Below are 15,861 nucleotides of genomic sequence, written 5' to 3'. Positions count from 1 at the left end.
GAGGCTCATGGTTCGCTGTTTCCCGCCGCGCCTCTGCCCTCCCCTCCGTGGCGATGTTGGGCCGCGGGCTCGTAGCTCCCCAGCGGACGGGAGCACCGCGGGTGCCGGTGTCGCTGAGCCCCGCGGGTGTAGGGGGTAGGCGGCTGCCAGGGCCTCTTCTGCCTGCAGGGATGGGGCTCATGCTGGGAGCTCACTCGTGTTTCTCGAGGCCTCAGCTCCGAGGAAAGTGCTACCCAGCGGAGGGAAAGTGTGTTGATTGCTTAATAGCCGAGGACTTTAATTAACGTCTGTAAAGCGGAGCAGAGTGCTACATCTGTGAGGACAGGCTGAGAGTTGGGTTGGTCAGCCTGGAGAAGAGAAGGGTCCAGGGAGACCTTATTGTCGTCTTTCGGTGCTTAAAAGGGGCCTGTGAGAAAGATGGGGACAGATGTTTTAGTGGGGCCTGTTGCGATAGGACAAGGGGTAATGGTTTTAAACTTAAAGGGAAGATTCAGACCAGATGTGAGGAAGAAATGCTTTACACTGAGGGTGGTGAAACACTGGCCCAGGTTGCCCAGAAAGGTGGTAGATGCCCCCTCCCTGGACACATCCAAGGCCAGGCTGGATGAGGCTCTGAGCAACCTGATCTGGTTGAAAATGTCCCTGCTCATTGCAAGGGGTTGGACTAGGTGACCTTTGAAGGTCCCTTCCAACCGAAACTGTTCTGTGATGCTATGATCATCACACAAGGAGTGCACACACTGGTCTCAGGAGCACTCCATACTGTGCAGAAAGGACATGAACAAGCACACACTGTTCTGTGTTTATCTAGACTCCAAAATACACTGCTGTTGCAGAGCTCAGTTTTAACATCACAAAGTAAAGAAAATTAGCATTGAAGAGGATTTTGTCATGCACTCAGATCTGTTAGGATTGCAAAGACAGCTTTGGATTATTTTTGGATGAATGTTCCTCTTACCCAGATCCACATTTAAGCTCCAGTTGATTTCAAAACCAGTGAGTGTCTCCTGGAGCATAATGAGAAATGTGCATGATGTTTGACACCACAGATTATGTTCTGTGTTGTACATTATGTTGCACATCCAAAAATAAAGCTGCTTTTGTGCCTGACAATAAGAAGTTTGGCTTTCTCAGGCTGAATTAAAATAATGTAAACACATCACTGCAATGAATAAAAATGCTAAGTGTTATTTTTAGCTTGACTCTAAACTTATTTTTCCATGACTGGGAGCACTTAGTTCCTGGATCAGCATCCATGTCCCAAACTGTCCTGACTTCACGTTAGTTCCAGGACTTGGGTGCAGACCATCTCTGTCCCACTTGCTGCCCCCACATTGTAGTCTCCACTGGAAGGAAAGATGAACAGAGTGGAAACGAGCTGAAAAATCAGAGAACCACAACAACGGATATGCTGTGGAGCATGCCTGCTGACAGTCCAGATCTACCTCAGGCATAGAGATGCTTGGGCGTTATTCCTGGAGTTCTTATCTGGCTTGTGTCGTGTTAACAGTTATCCGCTGCAGACTTTGTGTCATTACTGGTATTAATGGAAGCCAGAAATTCTGTAACTGAGTTTGTTTTCCACTCCATTGCAGTTTCCTTGTTAGAGAAACTAGCAGTTCTCTGACCCTTCAGAAAAGTTCAGAGCATCACCTGAAGAAAACATTTTAGAGATGATAATCAGGAACAAACAAATAGCCTTAATTAAACTTCTAGTGTTGCTTACAATTGTGATTGACAATACTGTGTTTGATCACCGGTTAAAAGTACAAGTTCATATCTATGAATGCACAAGTCACGTGAATTAAATGGTTCATTGGTTTTGCAAGGAAGATTCACTGCTGGATTTGCCACCGCGCCTGCAGATACCGTTGAAGTATTGGGATCTAATTGAGTTCATGTATTTATTTAACAATGAACTGATTAAGTGACTAGTCTTCTACACAATGAAATGAAGCGCTTTGGCACTTAATATTTCTTCCTGCACTGAATAAAGTTGGTGAAGTCAAGAAAACTTAGCCCTTACTACCTGAGTGAGTTCACAAAAATTCACAGGAGAGTTTGCAGGTTGTGTGCAGGTGATTGTTTTGTATGCATCTGAATATCTTAAAGTTATACATGGATTGTAGTGGTGCTTAAAAGGGCAAAGGAATAAAATATGAATGAGAAAGTCATTATAGTCACCTCAGAAACCATCCCGGGGATTGCCACTAGCATTTAAAGGACCCCGCTGGGGGTCTTTGAAGAGGAAAAGATGTGGCCTCTTCTTTGCTCTGTAAGATAATGAAGGGAGATCAGCAAATCCCTTAGACCCTCAGCCCGCTGTTGTGTTTTGTACTCAGGAGGCTTTTCCACTTCGGAGCCTTGCTAAATAGTCGGACTGGCTAGATTTACTGCTCAGGGGCATTTGCAGAAGAGGCTATGATCATTTTTGTTCTTGTATAAATGCCATTAAGCAAATTCTGTAAACAGTGCAGCAGACTAAATATTACACAAGCTGCTCTATTTACTTTTTGCTGTGTTTTCGTTCTTTTCACCAGTAGACCTACTGAATATATCTTTATCTTTCTTGTGAGCAGCAATAGCTTCTTTGTGGTCTGTTATCTCACTATGGAGCATTGTAAGAGTTGATCCACTCCAGTTAAAATATTAATATTTCATGCTTTTCACACATCAAGATTATTTAGACTGTATGTTGCCTTCACCCGGAAAAATTCAGAAAGCCGAGGTGGAGTATGAGCTAAAATAGAAGTGCTGTCATGAGAGAGTTATTGGTGGTACGGTTTGGTCTGGGAGAAGGGTCCTGATAAGGGTTGTTTGGGACAGCAGAAGCCACGAGCTGTGAAGTAATTGCACACCTTCCAAAGCCGCAGCCCATCAGAAGAACAAGTGGCAACAGATGAATTGGTGTCTTCTACCAGTTCCTCTTTCACATCACAAGATGCTCTTTCATGTGACAGCAACAGCTGGAGCTCCCTCAATTTAAAAAGCAGGAGGAAAAAGGGATGCTTACAGCTCTGCAGAAGAAAGTGGCCTATACATTAAGTTCCCATTTCTCATGTATCCACAAGAGCCTCTCTAGTTGTATAGTGTTCCCTTGGTCTCTTGTGCTGTAACAATGGAATTTCAAGTATAATCCTAATTTTGAACATAAAAGCAGCAGCTGGTGCTTTGAGAATCTTATAACACATGTTGTGTTAGCCCACAAGACCTCTCCATGCTTTCTCTCCAAGGCCTTTTGGAACCTTTTCTGCTAGGAAGTTACTGCTGCAAGACAAAGGGGAGCAGAATGCAGTTCCCACTCCTTTGTATTGTATTTGATTACTTCAAAATACATTTAAGTGTGTTGCTTTAAGTAAGAGTGGCAGAACCAGTTTCAATATAACAACGTTTTTAAAAAGTAATCTATTTTTGCTGAAAACAAACAAACAAAAATTATATTAAAAATAAATTTTTGTTAGAAAATTCACTGAGTAATCGAGACAGAGAATGGTACAGGAATTTTAAAATGAACTTTTTATTTTAATATCAGAGTAAACTGTTCATGCATGAATGTTGTAGACAACGAAATGAAAGCATAAGATATTAGATAAGAAAAAATACTGTGTTAATCAGGATAGTACTCAAAATCAGAAGAGGCCTCAGCTTAGCTGAGGTTTGCAATGCATGTTTTGTTGTATAAACTTATGTCCTAGGTATGTTAGTCCAACTGCATTGGATATGTTTTGTTTCTTTAGTTGTAGTCGTGAAGATTCTGGTCTATCCAAAGCTGCCTGGAGCCACTGTATACATTCTTTTATTGTTCTAAATAACCCAAAGAATAATAAAATAATCCAAATGGTTAAAGTCTGTATGCTCCCAACTATAACAAATTGTCTTTTCCACTGAAGTGTCTCTGTACAACTGAGAAAACATGCTGTGTTCCAAATAAAGTGGCAAATAGGCACAAATCCTTGACTATGTACTTGCTTTCAAAGGCTGAAATGTCAAGTTTTATTACCTTTAATGTAACTGCAGGCTGACAAGGAGAGGGACAGTCACATTCCCACTCCCAAAGAAAGGTAGCAAAGCCTGTGCTGGGAAAGAGGGAATATTACTTCTTCTTTTAGTTGTGGCTCACAGTTAGATTGGATTAAGTCAGAGGTTAGTAGGAGTAGTTACATTTATACAGTCCTAAAATTACATTCAGCCCTTTGAAGGCAACTGTGAGGCTGATGTGAAAATGAGTTTGACACCCCTGGATTAAGCATAACATGAAACTGCATCCGAAGGGCACCTACAGAAACTCCTGCTGACACAGCTACTGTTGGAAAATAGCTGGTATTAGTCATCTTTTGCCCAGAGTTGTCTTTGTGTAGGTATTCAGTTTTTCTGGGCTCATACCTGTGGCCATAGTGTTCCTTTTCTCCCCCTCTCCCCCCCATAACTGTCCATCAGCCTGTTAATTCTCCTGGTTCAGCTGCTCACTCTGTGGTTCAGAGCCAGGTTGAAAATTAGAGATAATCAGGAGATCATTTGTAAATGGCATGAATATCCCAGCCCTCAAGGCAGGAAGGTATATTAGAGGTGAGTGTAGTGCAAGAGTGGATAATAAATTCAAGTACCCCGTTTGAATCCATTTCTGTATGAGCTGTTAATCAGAAGGCTCAATTACCTCCAGAAAAAGTGTAAAATTGGATCTTCAGCTTTGAATCACACACTTTTTTTAATGGCTTCACTGTCTCTTTGCTTACAAAACTCTCTTTTAGGAATGGCAATATCTATGGTTACAGTGTTACAAATGAGCAGAATTTGTCTGTAACTGGAAAGCAATCTTATTCAGCATGCCAACCCCTTTCATGCCGCTCCTTGGCCGTGTCTAACGCAGCTCCGCTTCTTGCTCCTGAGGACTGTCCCAGCAAGGAAGTTCTCACCTGCAGCACCTTGTCCATGTCTGCATTGCGTCCACACAGGCCGTGTGTGTGTCTTGGGCCATTTTCTGCTACTATGCTGGAGAAAAAAAGAGATGGGGGGAGTGGAAAGGAGATGCAGGAACCATATCTGTATCTGGAAGGAAAGAGGTTTGGGGCAGTGGGTAGGACTTGGCTGAAAGCATGAAGGGGAGGAAGGAGGCTCTGCAGATGCAGAGGTACACAGTCCTATAGAAATACCTGTGCCACCTGGGTGTATAGCCGGCTGAACATGAGCCAGCAGTGTACCCAGGTGGCCAAAAAGGCCAACAGCATCCTGGCTTGTATCAGCAATAGTGTGGTCAGCAGGAGTAGGGAAATGATCGTGTCCCTGTACTTGGCACTGCTGAGGCCCCACCTTGAATCCTGTGTTCAGTTTTGGGACACTCACTACAAGAAAGACATGGAGGTGCTGGAGAGAGTTCAGAGAAGGGCAATGAAGCTGGTGAAGGGTTTAGAGCACAAGAATTATAAGGGGTGGCTGAGGGAACTGGGGCTGTTTAGCTTGGAAAAAAGGAGGCTGAGGGGAGACCTGATCGCTGTCTGTGACTACCTGAAAGGAGGTTGTAGCGGGAGGGGGTTGGTCTCTTCTCCCAAGTAGCAAATGATAAGACGAGAGGAAAGGGCCTCAAGTTGCACCAGGGAAGGTACAGACTGGAATTTAGGAAAAATGTCTTCATTGAAAGAGTTGTGAAGAAGTGGAACAGGCTGCCTAGGGAAGTGGTGGACTCACCATCCCTGGAGATGTTTGAAAGACATGTAGATGAGGTTCTTAGGGACATGGTTTTGTGCCAGAATTAGGTTATGATTGGTCTAGATGATCTTGAGCATCTTTTCCAATGAAAATGATTCTATGACTCTAATACTGTTCCATCCCTCAATAAAGTTACTTCTTTAGGAACTTTAGTGGTATTTCAGGAATAAATACTTTTCATATGTAATAATTCTGGTGTGGAAGGTCTCATTCTGAATCAGTTTTAGCCCAACGTATTTTTGTGTTACAGAAAATACACTGAGTACTTGTAACTATTTTCCATTTTCCCAACACTTTCAATCTGAGTTTATTACATAGTTTACAAATGCTAAAATATATTCCTGAACTCTCTCTTTGTAAGTTAGGTACATATATCATGATACTTATTTTAATCGAAATGAGACATTTGGGTTCAAATTTCTACCTGCTGAACTTGTGAGAATCTGGCATTTAGTGTGCAGTACAGCTGAAGCTGGCAAATGCTGATGGAATTTAGCACCTTTTTGTATTTGAGCTGCTCAGATTCAGTGGACATTTTAAAATACATTGATTTTCTCTTCCTGCAGGTGTGAAGTTACAAGATATCATCACTAAAACAGACAAAAAAAAAGTAGAAAATTTCAGAAATGTTGGATGAGCATCTCAATGGGTGAAAACAATCACAAAAATAATATAATTTGACTCATTTAGAATGCAAGTAAGTAAATACAAATCACTGTCTTGTGTCTGTAACTTATCTGGGATGACTGAAGATGAGCAACCTAGGAGAATAAGAGAGAATTTATATTAGACTCATTAGACGGGAGAAAAGGAAAAGGAAAGGAAAAGTAACCGTAATTGTAATTTTACTTCATGTGTGTGTTTTTATTCCTTTTTTTGTTTGTTTTAATTAGAAATATATATTTTTATTATGAACAGAACACCTATATATGGGAAGCAATGGAGAACTTCATGGATGAAAAGATTAAATTTAATTTGTCTTACAGGTAGAAGAAGTAATATTTCTGTCAGTCATTTAGCCTTGAAATAAAAGTCCGACATGAAAGGAAAAAAAAAAAAAAAAAAAGAAAGAAAGAAAGAAAAGCAAGGGAAATCAGAAAAACAAGATCATAAAATATGAGGTTTGTCAGCCAGATATAAAATGGTTCTAATGGCTGTTTCTATGGCAACTAAAAATGAATAGCTCTGAAGGTGAACTCCTTAATTTTTTTTCAGCAGGGACGTTGCTGTCTCCTGATGCACACTCCAAACGATGCTCTCTGCCCCAAATCTGAGCGTGTAAAGGTTCGGTATTACCATCATGTAATTTCACACAGATGACCTGCAACAACTTCTATGGACAGGGCCCAGTCTCTGGTTGAGCCCCAGCTGCTCTGCCCTGAGCCGTAACCAGAGCCCTGACCCATTTCTTTTCTGAACTCTCCAACCAGTGGAGTGGGCCCAGCAGTGCCCACTCATCTTTTACCTATGCCAAACCCATTCTTTCAGGGTCTTTGAACTGAAAAATAAGCACATGAAAGAGTAATTGTGGTTTGGGCCCACAATGGCACTATGTGTGATCCATAGAAGACCAAGGGCCGGGTGGCTTGTTGGGGGGAAGAAGCCGTTCTCCAGAGGTGACCAGCTGGGAAGAGGGTATTCCTTCCGCACCGCTTGGCACTCTCTTAATTAGTAATAAAGTCATAACCCATGTAGACCATGGCAAACGCAGTCAGAGCACTGGTTTGGCTTGAAATTGCCATAGTAAAAAGCATAAAGCTGACATGAGGCCGTATGAGCCTTTGTGTGAGCAAACGGGAGTGGTGGGGGCCATGGTACGCAAGGGTTGGGGAAGGACAGGGTGACCTTTTTCTGCGGCAATTCTGGTGTATGCCACTTCAAAAAATCCCTGGAACTGTGGCCTTGCTTAGCACCTTAACCTGCCTGTTAGTTTGCTAAAGGTTGGAGGGGTTTTACATGGTTTTGTTGGCTTCGGTTTGGTCTGTTTGGGTTTTTTTGTTTGCTTCCAGAAGTTCTGGTGCTGTACGCAGTGGAAAATAGCCATTTTCCCAGCTGTGTGTGCTATAAATGTGTTGAACTAAGGACTTGCAGAGAAGAGTGCCTTCAAAAGTAAAGTGTTTTCACACAGGCTTACTAAAATGCCCTGTGTCAAACTCAGCTGGCTAATGCAAAATTAAATCCATAGGAAGCCACATCTGAGGCACAACTGCCTCGCACCAGACTTTATAGGAGATGACCTCTCAATTAACGTTGTCTGAAATATGAAGAGAAATCCAAGACTACAAATGCTCGCTCACTCTTTGGAGTGAAGATTTCTTTCTTTGCATTTAGAAAACGGAAGCCTGATACAGAGGCAGTGCTAGCACCTTTTTCTTCACAGTGCTATGTGATGTAGCTACATGTTTGCATCAAGGTAGAGGGTCTCTGGAAAATAGTAACTGCTGGTCTAACAAACATGTGCTATCAATGTCCTGTGACATAGCATGTTCTGACTCTGTTGCTGTAAGTCTGGATGTCCCTTCTGCTTATCAAAGAACGTCCTGTATTGGAAGGGAGCCCCAACGATCATCATGTCCAAATCCTGTCCCTGCACAGGACAACCCCACAGTTCACACCATGCATCTGAGGGCTTGTCCAGTCTCTTCTTGAACACTGCCAGGCTTGGGGCCATGACACCTCCCTGGGGAGCCTGTTCCAGTGCTCCACCACCCTCTGGGGGAAGAACCTTTTCCTAATGTTGAACCTAAACCTCCCCTGGCACATCTGCATGGCATTCCCTTGGGTCTCTGTATTCATACCTTTTATGAATAAATCTCTGAGTTCTCCAGGAAAATGCAACTAAGATGAAGGCTTTAGCTGACAGGCAAAATTCACTAAAAGAGAAACTTGTTTTTTAACAAAACCAGGAGACAGACCCACTGACAGGCCCATCTGCAGTTATCAGAGATGATCCTGTCCCCTCTCAGCACCCCACATCAGCTGCCTGCATCCCAGGGACTCAGCTGGAACCTGGGGATGCAGGTGGGAATGTGTGAGCATGTGCCTTGCCACAAGGGTCACTTGGGTGATGGGGATGCCCGCACCCCAACACCCAGAAGTGCTCACCGGCTCTGGTATGGGCAGGAGCCATTCAGCCAAACCCAGCCCTTCCCAGCGGAGGGCATGGAGAGGCCAATCCAGAAGTAGCAGGTGAGATTCTGGAGGATTTTACTTAGGAAATCCTGTACTGGAAGAGAGGGCAGGTGGTAATGCTGAAGTGTCACTGATGGCCATCTTCATCCCCATGTAGACCCATCCCAGGACCAAGCCCCACAGGTGTCCCCCACACTCTGACACCAGCAAAGGCCCTGCAGAGGTTTGGGCACAGGGCTGGTTGCTGACCCCATATTTTGGGGCAAGGCTCCACCCCTTCTCAGGTACCACCAGCCCCAGGCCTCAGTTTCCCTGTCCTGAGCAGCCCTTGGAGAAAGGATGAGTGGCATCACCCTGCTTCTCTCATCACACCCATTATCACCCCGCCTCCCATACTTTCTCTCTCTGACACCACTTTTGCAGGGGGAAACCAACAGACACAACCCGCCATTACCTGCATCCTGGAGAGAACCTGAGCTCCCCATTACTCCCCGCTTCCCCAAGACCATGTAACCATCCTCATCCTCCATGTCACAGAAGAACCAGGAAGGTACAGGGCTGAGGACATGGAGGGGCGAACAGGAAACCAAACCACTGATGACCACTCTCAAGGTATGACCTGTCAGCAGGGCCAGAGCTTCCTGCCACTATTGCAGCTACACAGCCCCAGTTGCCATGGAGAACAGCCCCAACACCTGGTAAAAGCCACAGGGGTGCTTTTCCTCTGGAGAAAGGAAAATGAAGGTACAGGCATGCTGCTTGCAAGGAAAAGGAGAAGTTAGGAAAAAAACTTCTTTCCCCCATCGTGGTTTAACCCGAACTGGCAATACAACCTCGACAGACACTCTCTCTTCCACCCCTCCAACAGGGCAGGGAATCAAAAGGAACAGGAGAAACTTGGATTGAGATAAATACAGTTTAAAAAACTAAAAATAGTAATACACCACTAGTAAATATAAATATAAAACTAGAAGCGGCAAAGTTGTGGAGTTCCCAGCACGGAGAAGGTCCTTTCTCCCCATCAACTATTTGACATCACAGCTTGGGCCTTGCTGCAGAGATAATGGTGGCTCCGGAAACAGTTTGAACTCCAGAGATAATGGTCATTCAGCAAGAAACAAGGCTCTCGGCCCTTCAAAGGGAACCTGCAAGAATAAGCAATGACACTGTCAGTACCCTTGGGGAAGCAGCTCTCCCCATAAGCACCTGGAGGGGACAAGGGCTGCCTGCAAGTGACAGTCCCTGTAACCAGGTCCCTGCCACCAGATGGTCTCCCGGGACCCTGGATTGCAATGGGACTCACGTGTCGTTGAAGCTGCTGCCGTCCACCCATTCCGGGCGCCCATCCTGTCTGCGCAGCCCAACCCAGTAATCAATGTTGCCCCTGAGGTGTGACAGAAACTCCTGGAGAGGAAAGAGAGAAGACAACAGTCAGGAGCTGCTGCTGCCCCAGAGTCCCTGTCCCGGCCCCATGTGAGGTCCCAGACAGCAGCACCTCCCACCCAACAGCTGCTCCACCAAGCTCCAGAGCTTCTGCAAGAGTTCCCCAGCCTGGCCAGATATGCTGGTCCTGCTCTGCTGGAGCTCTGCTGTGCTTGTGGTCCCCCTGGCCTCCATGCGGGAGGACACGCTCCCTGGGCTCCACACTGTACCCTGTGCCTCCCTCCCTCTGAGGCCACAGGCCAGAACTGCATCTCTGTCCCTAGAAGAACCTCCAGCCTCCCAGCACCAACCCTGAGGTCTGCACCCAACCCAGACCCCCCACATAGCCACAGCAGCCCCTCACTCACCATTTCCCACTTCCTCTTGATCACAGCCAGTGAAGCCCCCAGCGAGGAGCACCGCTCCTGGCTCCACTCCCAGCTCCCCTCTTCTCTCGAGAGGTAGTAGCAGACATTGCGGTAGCCAACCCAGTTGTCAGGACAGCACAGCCCCGCAGCTGCACTCGCTCCATCTCTTCCTGCTAGAGAGGGAAGTGGAAAAGGTCAGAGGACTCCACTCCACAGGGACCAGGGGACACAGCTCTATAGGGCAAGGAAGGGGGCAGTCCCAAACTCCCACCATGGGGATCCCTCATTTGCTGCCAGGGACCTACAGGGAGCAGCCACCCCAGAGGTTAACAGCCTGCCCCAGGGCACAGCTGGGGGTGTCCCTGCCCCTCCCCAGGACCCCTGGGACAGGGCAAGGGAACAGCAAGCCTGAGGCTCTGGCACAGCCAGCCTGAGGGTCTGACCCGACCACGCTCCCCTCCACCAGCCTTAACCTCACACAGCAACACCAGCTCCAGCCCAGAGGGGAAGGGGCCACATCCAGCCTGGCAGCACACACGGCTCTGTGCTGAGGGGCTGCACAGAGGCAGCTGCTGATCCCTTACCTGACAGCACAGCAACAGCCACTGCCAAAGCCAGGACCAAAGCCACGAGCACAGCCAGCACCACAACATACACTGGATGGAGCGTGCACCACTTGTCTGGAGGAGGAAAAAAGCACCAGCAGTGAGGAACCGTGCTGTCCCAGATCTGACTTGGCCCTCACATCCCCACCATCCCCAACACCAGCTGCCTAGGGAGGCAGAAGGCACCCGCCCCAGGGGACAACCAGCCACAGGACAGCTGCCAGAGGGATAGATATGTGGTGAGGGCTGCTACAGGTTACTTGATAAGGGCCTGTACTCACCCAGAGCCCTGCACACCCTTCTGCCTGCATTACCTGGCATCTCTTGGTGAACGGACGCCCCTTCGCCCTGGGAACCCAAGGCCTCCTTCAGTTCTTCCTGGGAGGAAGCATGGTCTTGTGTCCAAGGCATCATAACTGATGGCAAAACCTCTTTCCAGTCAAGCTTGGACACAGTTCTATGACCACTGTCGTTATCCTTGTCTTGGTGGATTGCAGAGAACACAATGATGATGCAGTAGATCCAGATGTCTAACTCTGCATATCTAGCAGGGCCACAAATATCAGCCACAGCCAGTCCTGGATGACTCACCGGTTCAAGAAGGTGTTGCCTGCACAACCCTACTCTGTCTCTGCTCTGCCTGTGACACTGCAGACAGTTCCCAGCACCTGGAGATATAAACAGAGTCAGTGATCTGAGGGACCAGCCCTTGAACCCCAGATCGGCCACAAGGCACTCACTGGCTGGGAGCAGCCCCCTTCCCACCGCTCACCCTCCCTGTACCACCACCGGCAGCAGCGCCCCTGCATGGGAAAGCGGGCTCCAGGGCTGAGCCCTCTTCTGTAATGGTTCCCAATATGAAGTAGTTCATCACAGTTCCCTTCTCGGCCCAGCTGGAAGGACAGTGGCAACAGTGGGGGCCCACAAACAGCCGCTCCTCTATCGGCACTAAGAGGAAGAAAACGCCACCCTACATGGAGGAAAGGGAGCGCCAAGAGAGAAGAGGGAGGAAGGGAGGGAAGCACAGGGCTGCTTGCAGTGCGAGTGGGAAAAGTGGGGAGAAAGTTTTACGGTGTACTTATACCACAAAGAAACAATTCTGACAACAACCAGTAAAACAATTAACTCGCATTCCTGACAAGCTGCTTGATTTTCAGAGGGACAATACACAGAAGCATACAATATGTACTGTAAAACTCACAAATAACACATTGAAAGCAAACATTAGCATTCTCTACTGCTAATTTCAACACCAGTGCTTCCTTAGCTTCTAAGTTTTCAACCTGCTTATTGATGGCCTCTTGAAGATGGTCAATGAATTGCATGTAATTCTCACTGGGACCCTGATAGTAGTTATAAAAGATTTGGCTGCTTTGTTGGTTTCAGATACCTCTACTGTAGCTTGATATGCAAGATCTGCTGACTGCCTCAGGATTTCAGAAACTAATAGCGCCTGTAATTGTGGTGTGTTAGTTAGTGTCTGTTCCAAGAGCTGTGGGATACCTGCCCCTTTCAACGAGTCCCCATCGTTCCGCCCTAAATGATCTAGAGCTGTTACATTGCATAGGTCTAATTTTGCTTGAGTCTTTCATAGTTTTTATCTGATCTTGGGGCAATACGTACACATACTCGTTTTCCTGTTAGGTTTAAAAAAAAAAAAATAGCTGCAAACCCCCATCCTCATCCAAGTCATCAGATAACGCAGACTTGAATGGTGCTGGAGAATCGTTGGTAACAGGGGCTTCGGAACAGTGAACAGTCTTGCCAATACTTTCTAGCATCACAATTATCCGTATTACCTGAGTCCCCAGGCGCACCATCATCAAGACCGTATTACCGACTGCTGGATTCACTCGCTATTAGCTGATCTAATCTGTCACACAGTTCTGTTGTCCAGTTCTTATCCAGTGACTCCTTCTGCTCTCTCGTGGAAGTTGGAGGGTTAAAAGACGTTAAAGGCAGATACAAATTGGTAAAAGGACTGATAGTACACTTGTTAACGACTTTAGTATTCTCAGCTTTCACAGGTTCTTTGGGCAAGTTGTCTGACTCCAATCCTCTGGACTTGCTGTTCTCACCACGGTTGGGAAACGGTACAGGAGGCCACCCGCTCGGCATTTTTCCTCCCCTCGCCCCGGAGTGCTGAACTGTCGGGGGTGCCGAAAGCACAGCAGGGGATGGAATAGGGAGGGTATCAAAGACACGAACCGGGTAAACTTCACAGCGGCTTTCAGGGTACTTATCAGGCTGCAACGCTGCAAAAATTCCGGCAGACCGTTCAGCCTTAGGATCTTTTAAGGTAGAGATTATAAACTTCCATGTAGTTACTGATGATTTAGCTTCTTTATCTCCATTGCTGACTTTATCTCATGATTTCTGCCCTATATCATCAAAAAGTTCAAGTTTTGAGTCACTAATGCTCGTAACAGCCTTTTCAGATTTTAATTGCTTCACTGCAGTAATTATCAGTTTCCAGGTGGTTACAAGGCCGAGAATATATTTTTCACTGTGACTAATTGCCTTCCACAACACAGTTCCCACTTTTTCCCGAGTCTCTGTTTGAAAAACTCCTAACAGGTCAGCAGGAAACCCATTGCCTCTGCACCAAATTAATAGTCTTTTGAGGTTACTCACCTCACACTTCACCCCTCTCTTAGAGAGAATATGCGAGAGGAGCCGCAGTATTTCTTCTTCTTCTTGAAAAATATTCTGCCCCATCTCCTCTCACCCCCAGCTGCTCATCGCTTTGGGTGTCCGTTGCAATGATATCGGATCCTTTATCCCTCCTCTGTCACTTCTGTAGCGATCAATCAGGAGTCGCGCAGCCCGCAGACTGCGTCGCAGTCACGGTCCAGCTGAGCCGTTCCAGCTGGGGCTCGCTTCCCACAGCAGTCGTCCCCCTTCTGTAAACTCTCCTTATGGATCACGTCGGAATCACCACTTGCGAGAGCGAAAACTCATGGACTCCACACAATCCAATATGAATTCAAGCGAAGCCATTTATTACAGAAACAAGCCTCCTTATATATGCAGTTATTTCCTGATCACGCGTCCACGCTCCAAGCATGCATTAGCTGATTGGATATTGTCCATGTTCATGAGCTGTCCAAGCCTATCCACACAACAACCTCAAGAAAATCCCTCAGATCTCCCACAGTTCACAACACCGACTGGCTCATCACAGTTCCCTTCTCTGCCCAGCTGGAAGAACAGCGGCAACGGAGGGGGGGCGGGGCGGGCACAAAGAGCCGCTCCTCCGTCGGCACTAAGGGGAAGAAAACGCCATCCTACACGGAGGAAAGGGAGCGCCAAGAGGGGAGCGAGAACGTCAAAGCCCTTCCCCCGCAGCGCACCGCCCTACCGGGAACACGGAGAAATGGGAGAAAAGCACAGAGGAGAAGGAGCGCCAAGCACCGCACCAGCCCCGGCAGCGGCAGGCGCGCAGCCAGCGGCGACTCGGCCCGCCCCGCGCCGCCAGCAGCAGCACCGGCCTCTCCCCGCGCCGCAGTGAGCGACCGAACCCGAGCAGCACCTACCGGAGATCCGCACCGGCGGCGCACTTCCACACACCACCACGCTCCACAGCCACACGCACATCAGATGCTTTAGTGCTGTTCTCGCTTTTATAGGGCTCGTGCTGGAGGGGCCGCCCACGGAAATTCCGCCCCCTCACGTGGTTTTCCCCATTTTTGGGCAGAAACCAAATAACGGGGTGGTGGATAGGGAGATCCCCTTCCTTCAGCAGTGTATCAGTCGGCCTTTAGAGTACGAAGGCATATTAGCTTTATCAATATGTATTAGTTCACATTTTATGCTGCCACGCAATGGGGTAGCATTGCTCGCTCGTCGTCGTCGTCGTCGTCGCCCCGACCCGCCCGCTCGTCGTCTCGACCCGCCCGCTCGTCGTCGTCCTCGCCGCGACCCGCCCGTTCGTCGTCGCCCCGACCCGCCCGCTCGTCGTCGTCGTCGCCGCGACCCGCTCGCTCGTCGTCGTCGCCCCGACCCGCCCGCTCGTCGTCGTCGTCGTCGCCCCGACCCGCCCGCTCTTCGTCGTCGTTGTCGCCGCGACCCGCCCGCTCGTCGTCGTCGTCCTCGCCGCGACCCGCCCGCTCGTCGTCGTCGTCCTCGCCGCGACCCGCCCGCTCTTCGTCGTCGTTGTCGCCGCGACCCGCCCGCTCGTCGTCGTTGTCGCCGCGACCCGCTCGCTCGTTGTCGTCGCCCTGACCCGCCCGCTCGTCGTCGTCGTTGTCCCGACCCGCTCGCTCGTCGTCGTCGTCGTCGCCGCAACCCGCCCGCTCGTCGTCGTCGCCTTCGACCCAGCCCGGCCTCTCCTCTCCCTCTCCTCTCTCCACCACCCTGCACGCACCCTGCCCAGACCGGCCACAAGGCATTCAGCGGCTGGCAGCATCCCCCTTCCCTCCGCTCACCCTCCCTGTACCACCACTGGGAGGACAGGGGCAACGCGGGGGGGAAGGGTAGGGGGGGCACAAACAACCGCTTCTCCGTCGGCACCAGGGGGAAGAAAACGCCATTCCCCACGGAGGAAAAGGGAGGGCCAAGAGGAGAGCGAGCCCGTCATGGTCCTTTCCCCGCAGCGCCCACCACTGCGCTGGGCAGCGCACCGCCCGACC

At 48.4% G+C, this 15,861-nt stretch overlaps 1 protein-coding gene across 1 annotated transcript; it reads right to left on the bottom strand.

Moving 5' to 3' along the window:
- Positions 1 to 9,737: 9,737 nt before the first annotated feature.
- LOC139827129 (uncharacterized) lies at positions 9,738 to 15,621 on the bottom strand. Its single transcript, XM_071803844.1, has 7 exons — positions 15,123 to 15,621; positions 14,767 to 14,898; positions 11,545 to 11,898; positions 11,210 to 11,305; positions 10,626 to 10,798; positions 10,139 to 10,239; positions 9,738 to 9,980 (listed from the first exon to the last, which is right to left on the bottom strand). The coding sequence occupies exons 1-7, from the start codon at positions 15,619 to 15,621 to the stop codon at positions 9,857 to 9,859; spliced, it is 1,479 nt and encodes a 492-aa protein (XP_071659945.1). The 3' UTR covers positions 9,738 to 9,856.
- Positions 15,622 to 15,861: the final 240 nt, after the last annotated feature.

Source organism: Patagioenas fasciata, chromosome 1 (genome assembly GCF_037038585.1).
Source record: "Patagioenas fasciata isolate bPatFas1 chromosome 1, bPatFas1.hap1, whole genome shotgun sequence".
Taxonomy (NCBI): Eukaryota; Metazoa; Chordata; class Aves; order Columbiformes; family Columbidae; genus Patagioenas; species Patagioenas fasciata.
Note: the sequence above shows the minus strand (reverse complement) of the source record. Positions and strands in the feature narration are given on the sequence as shown.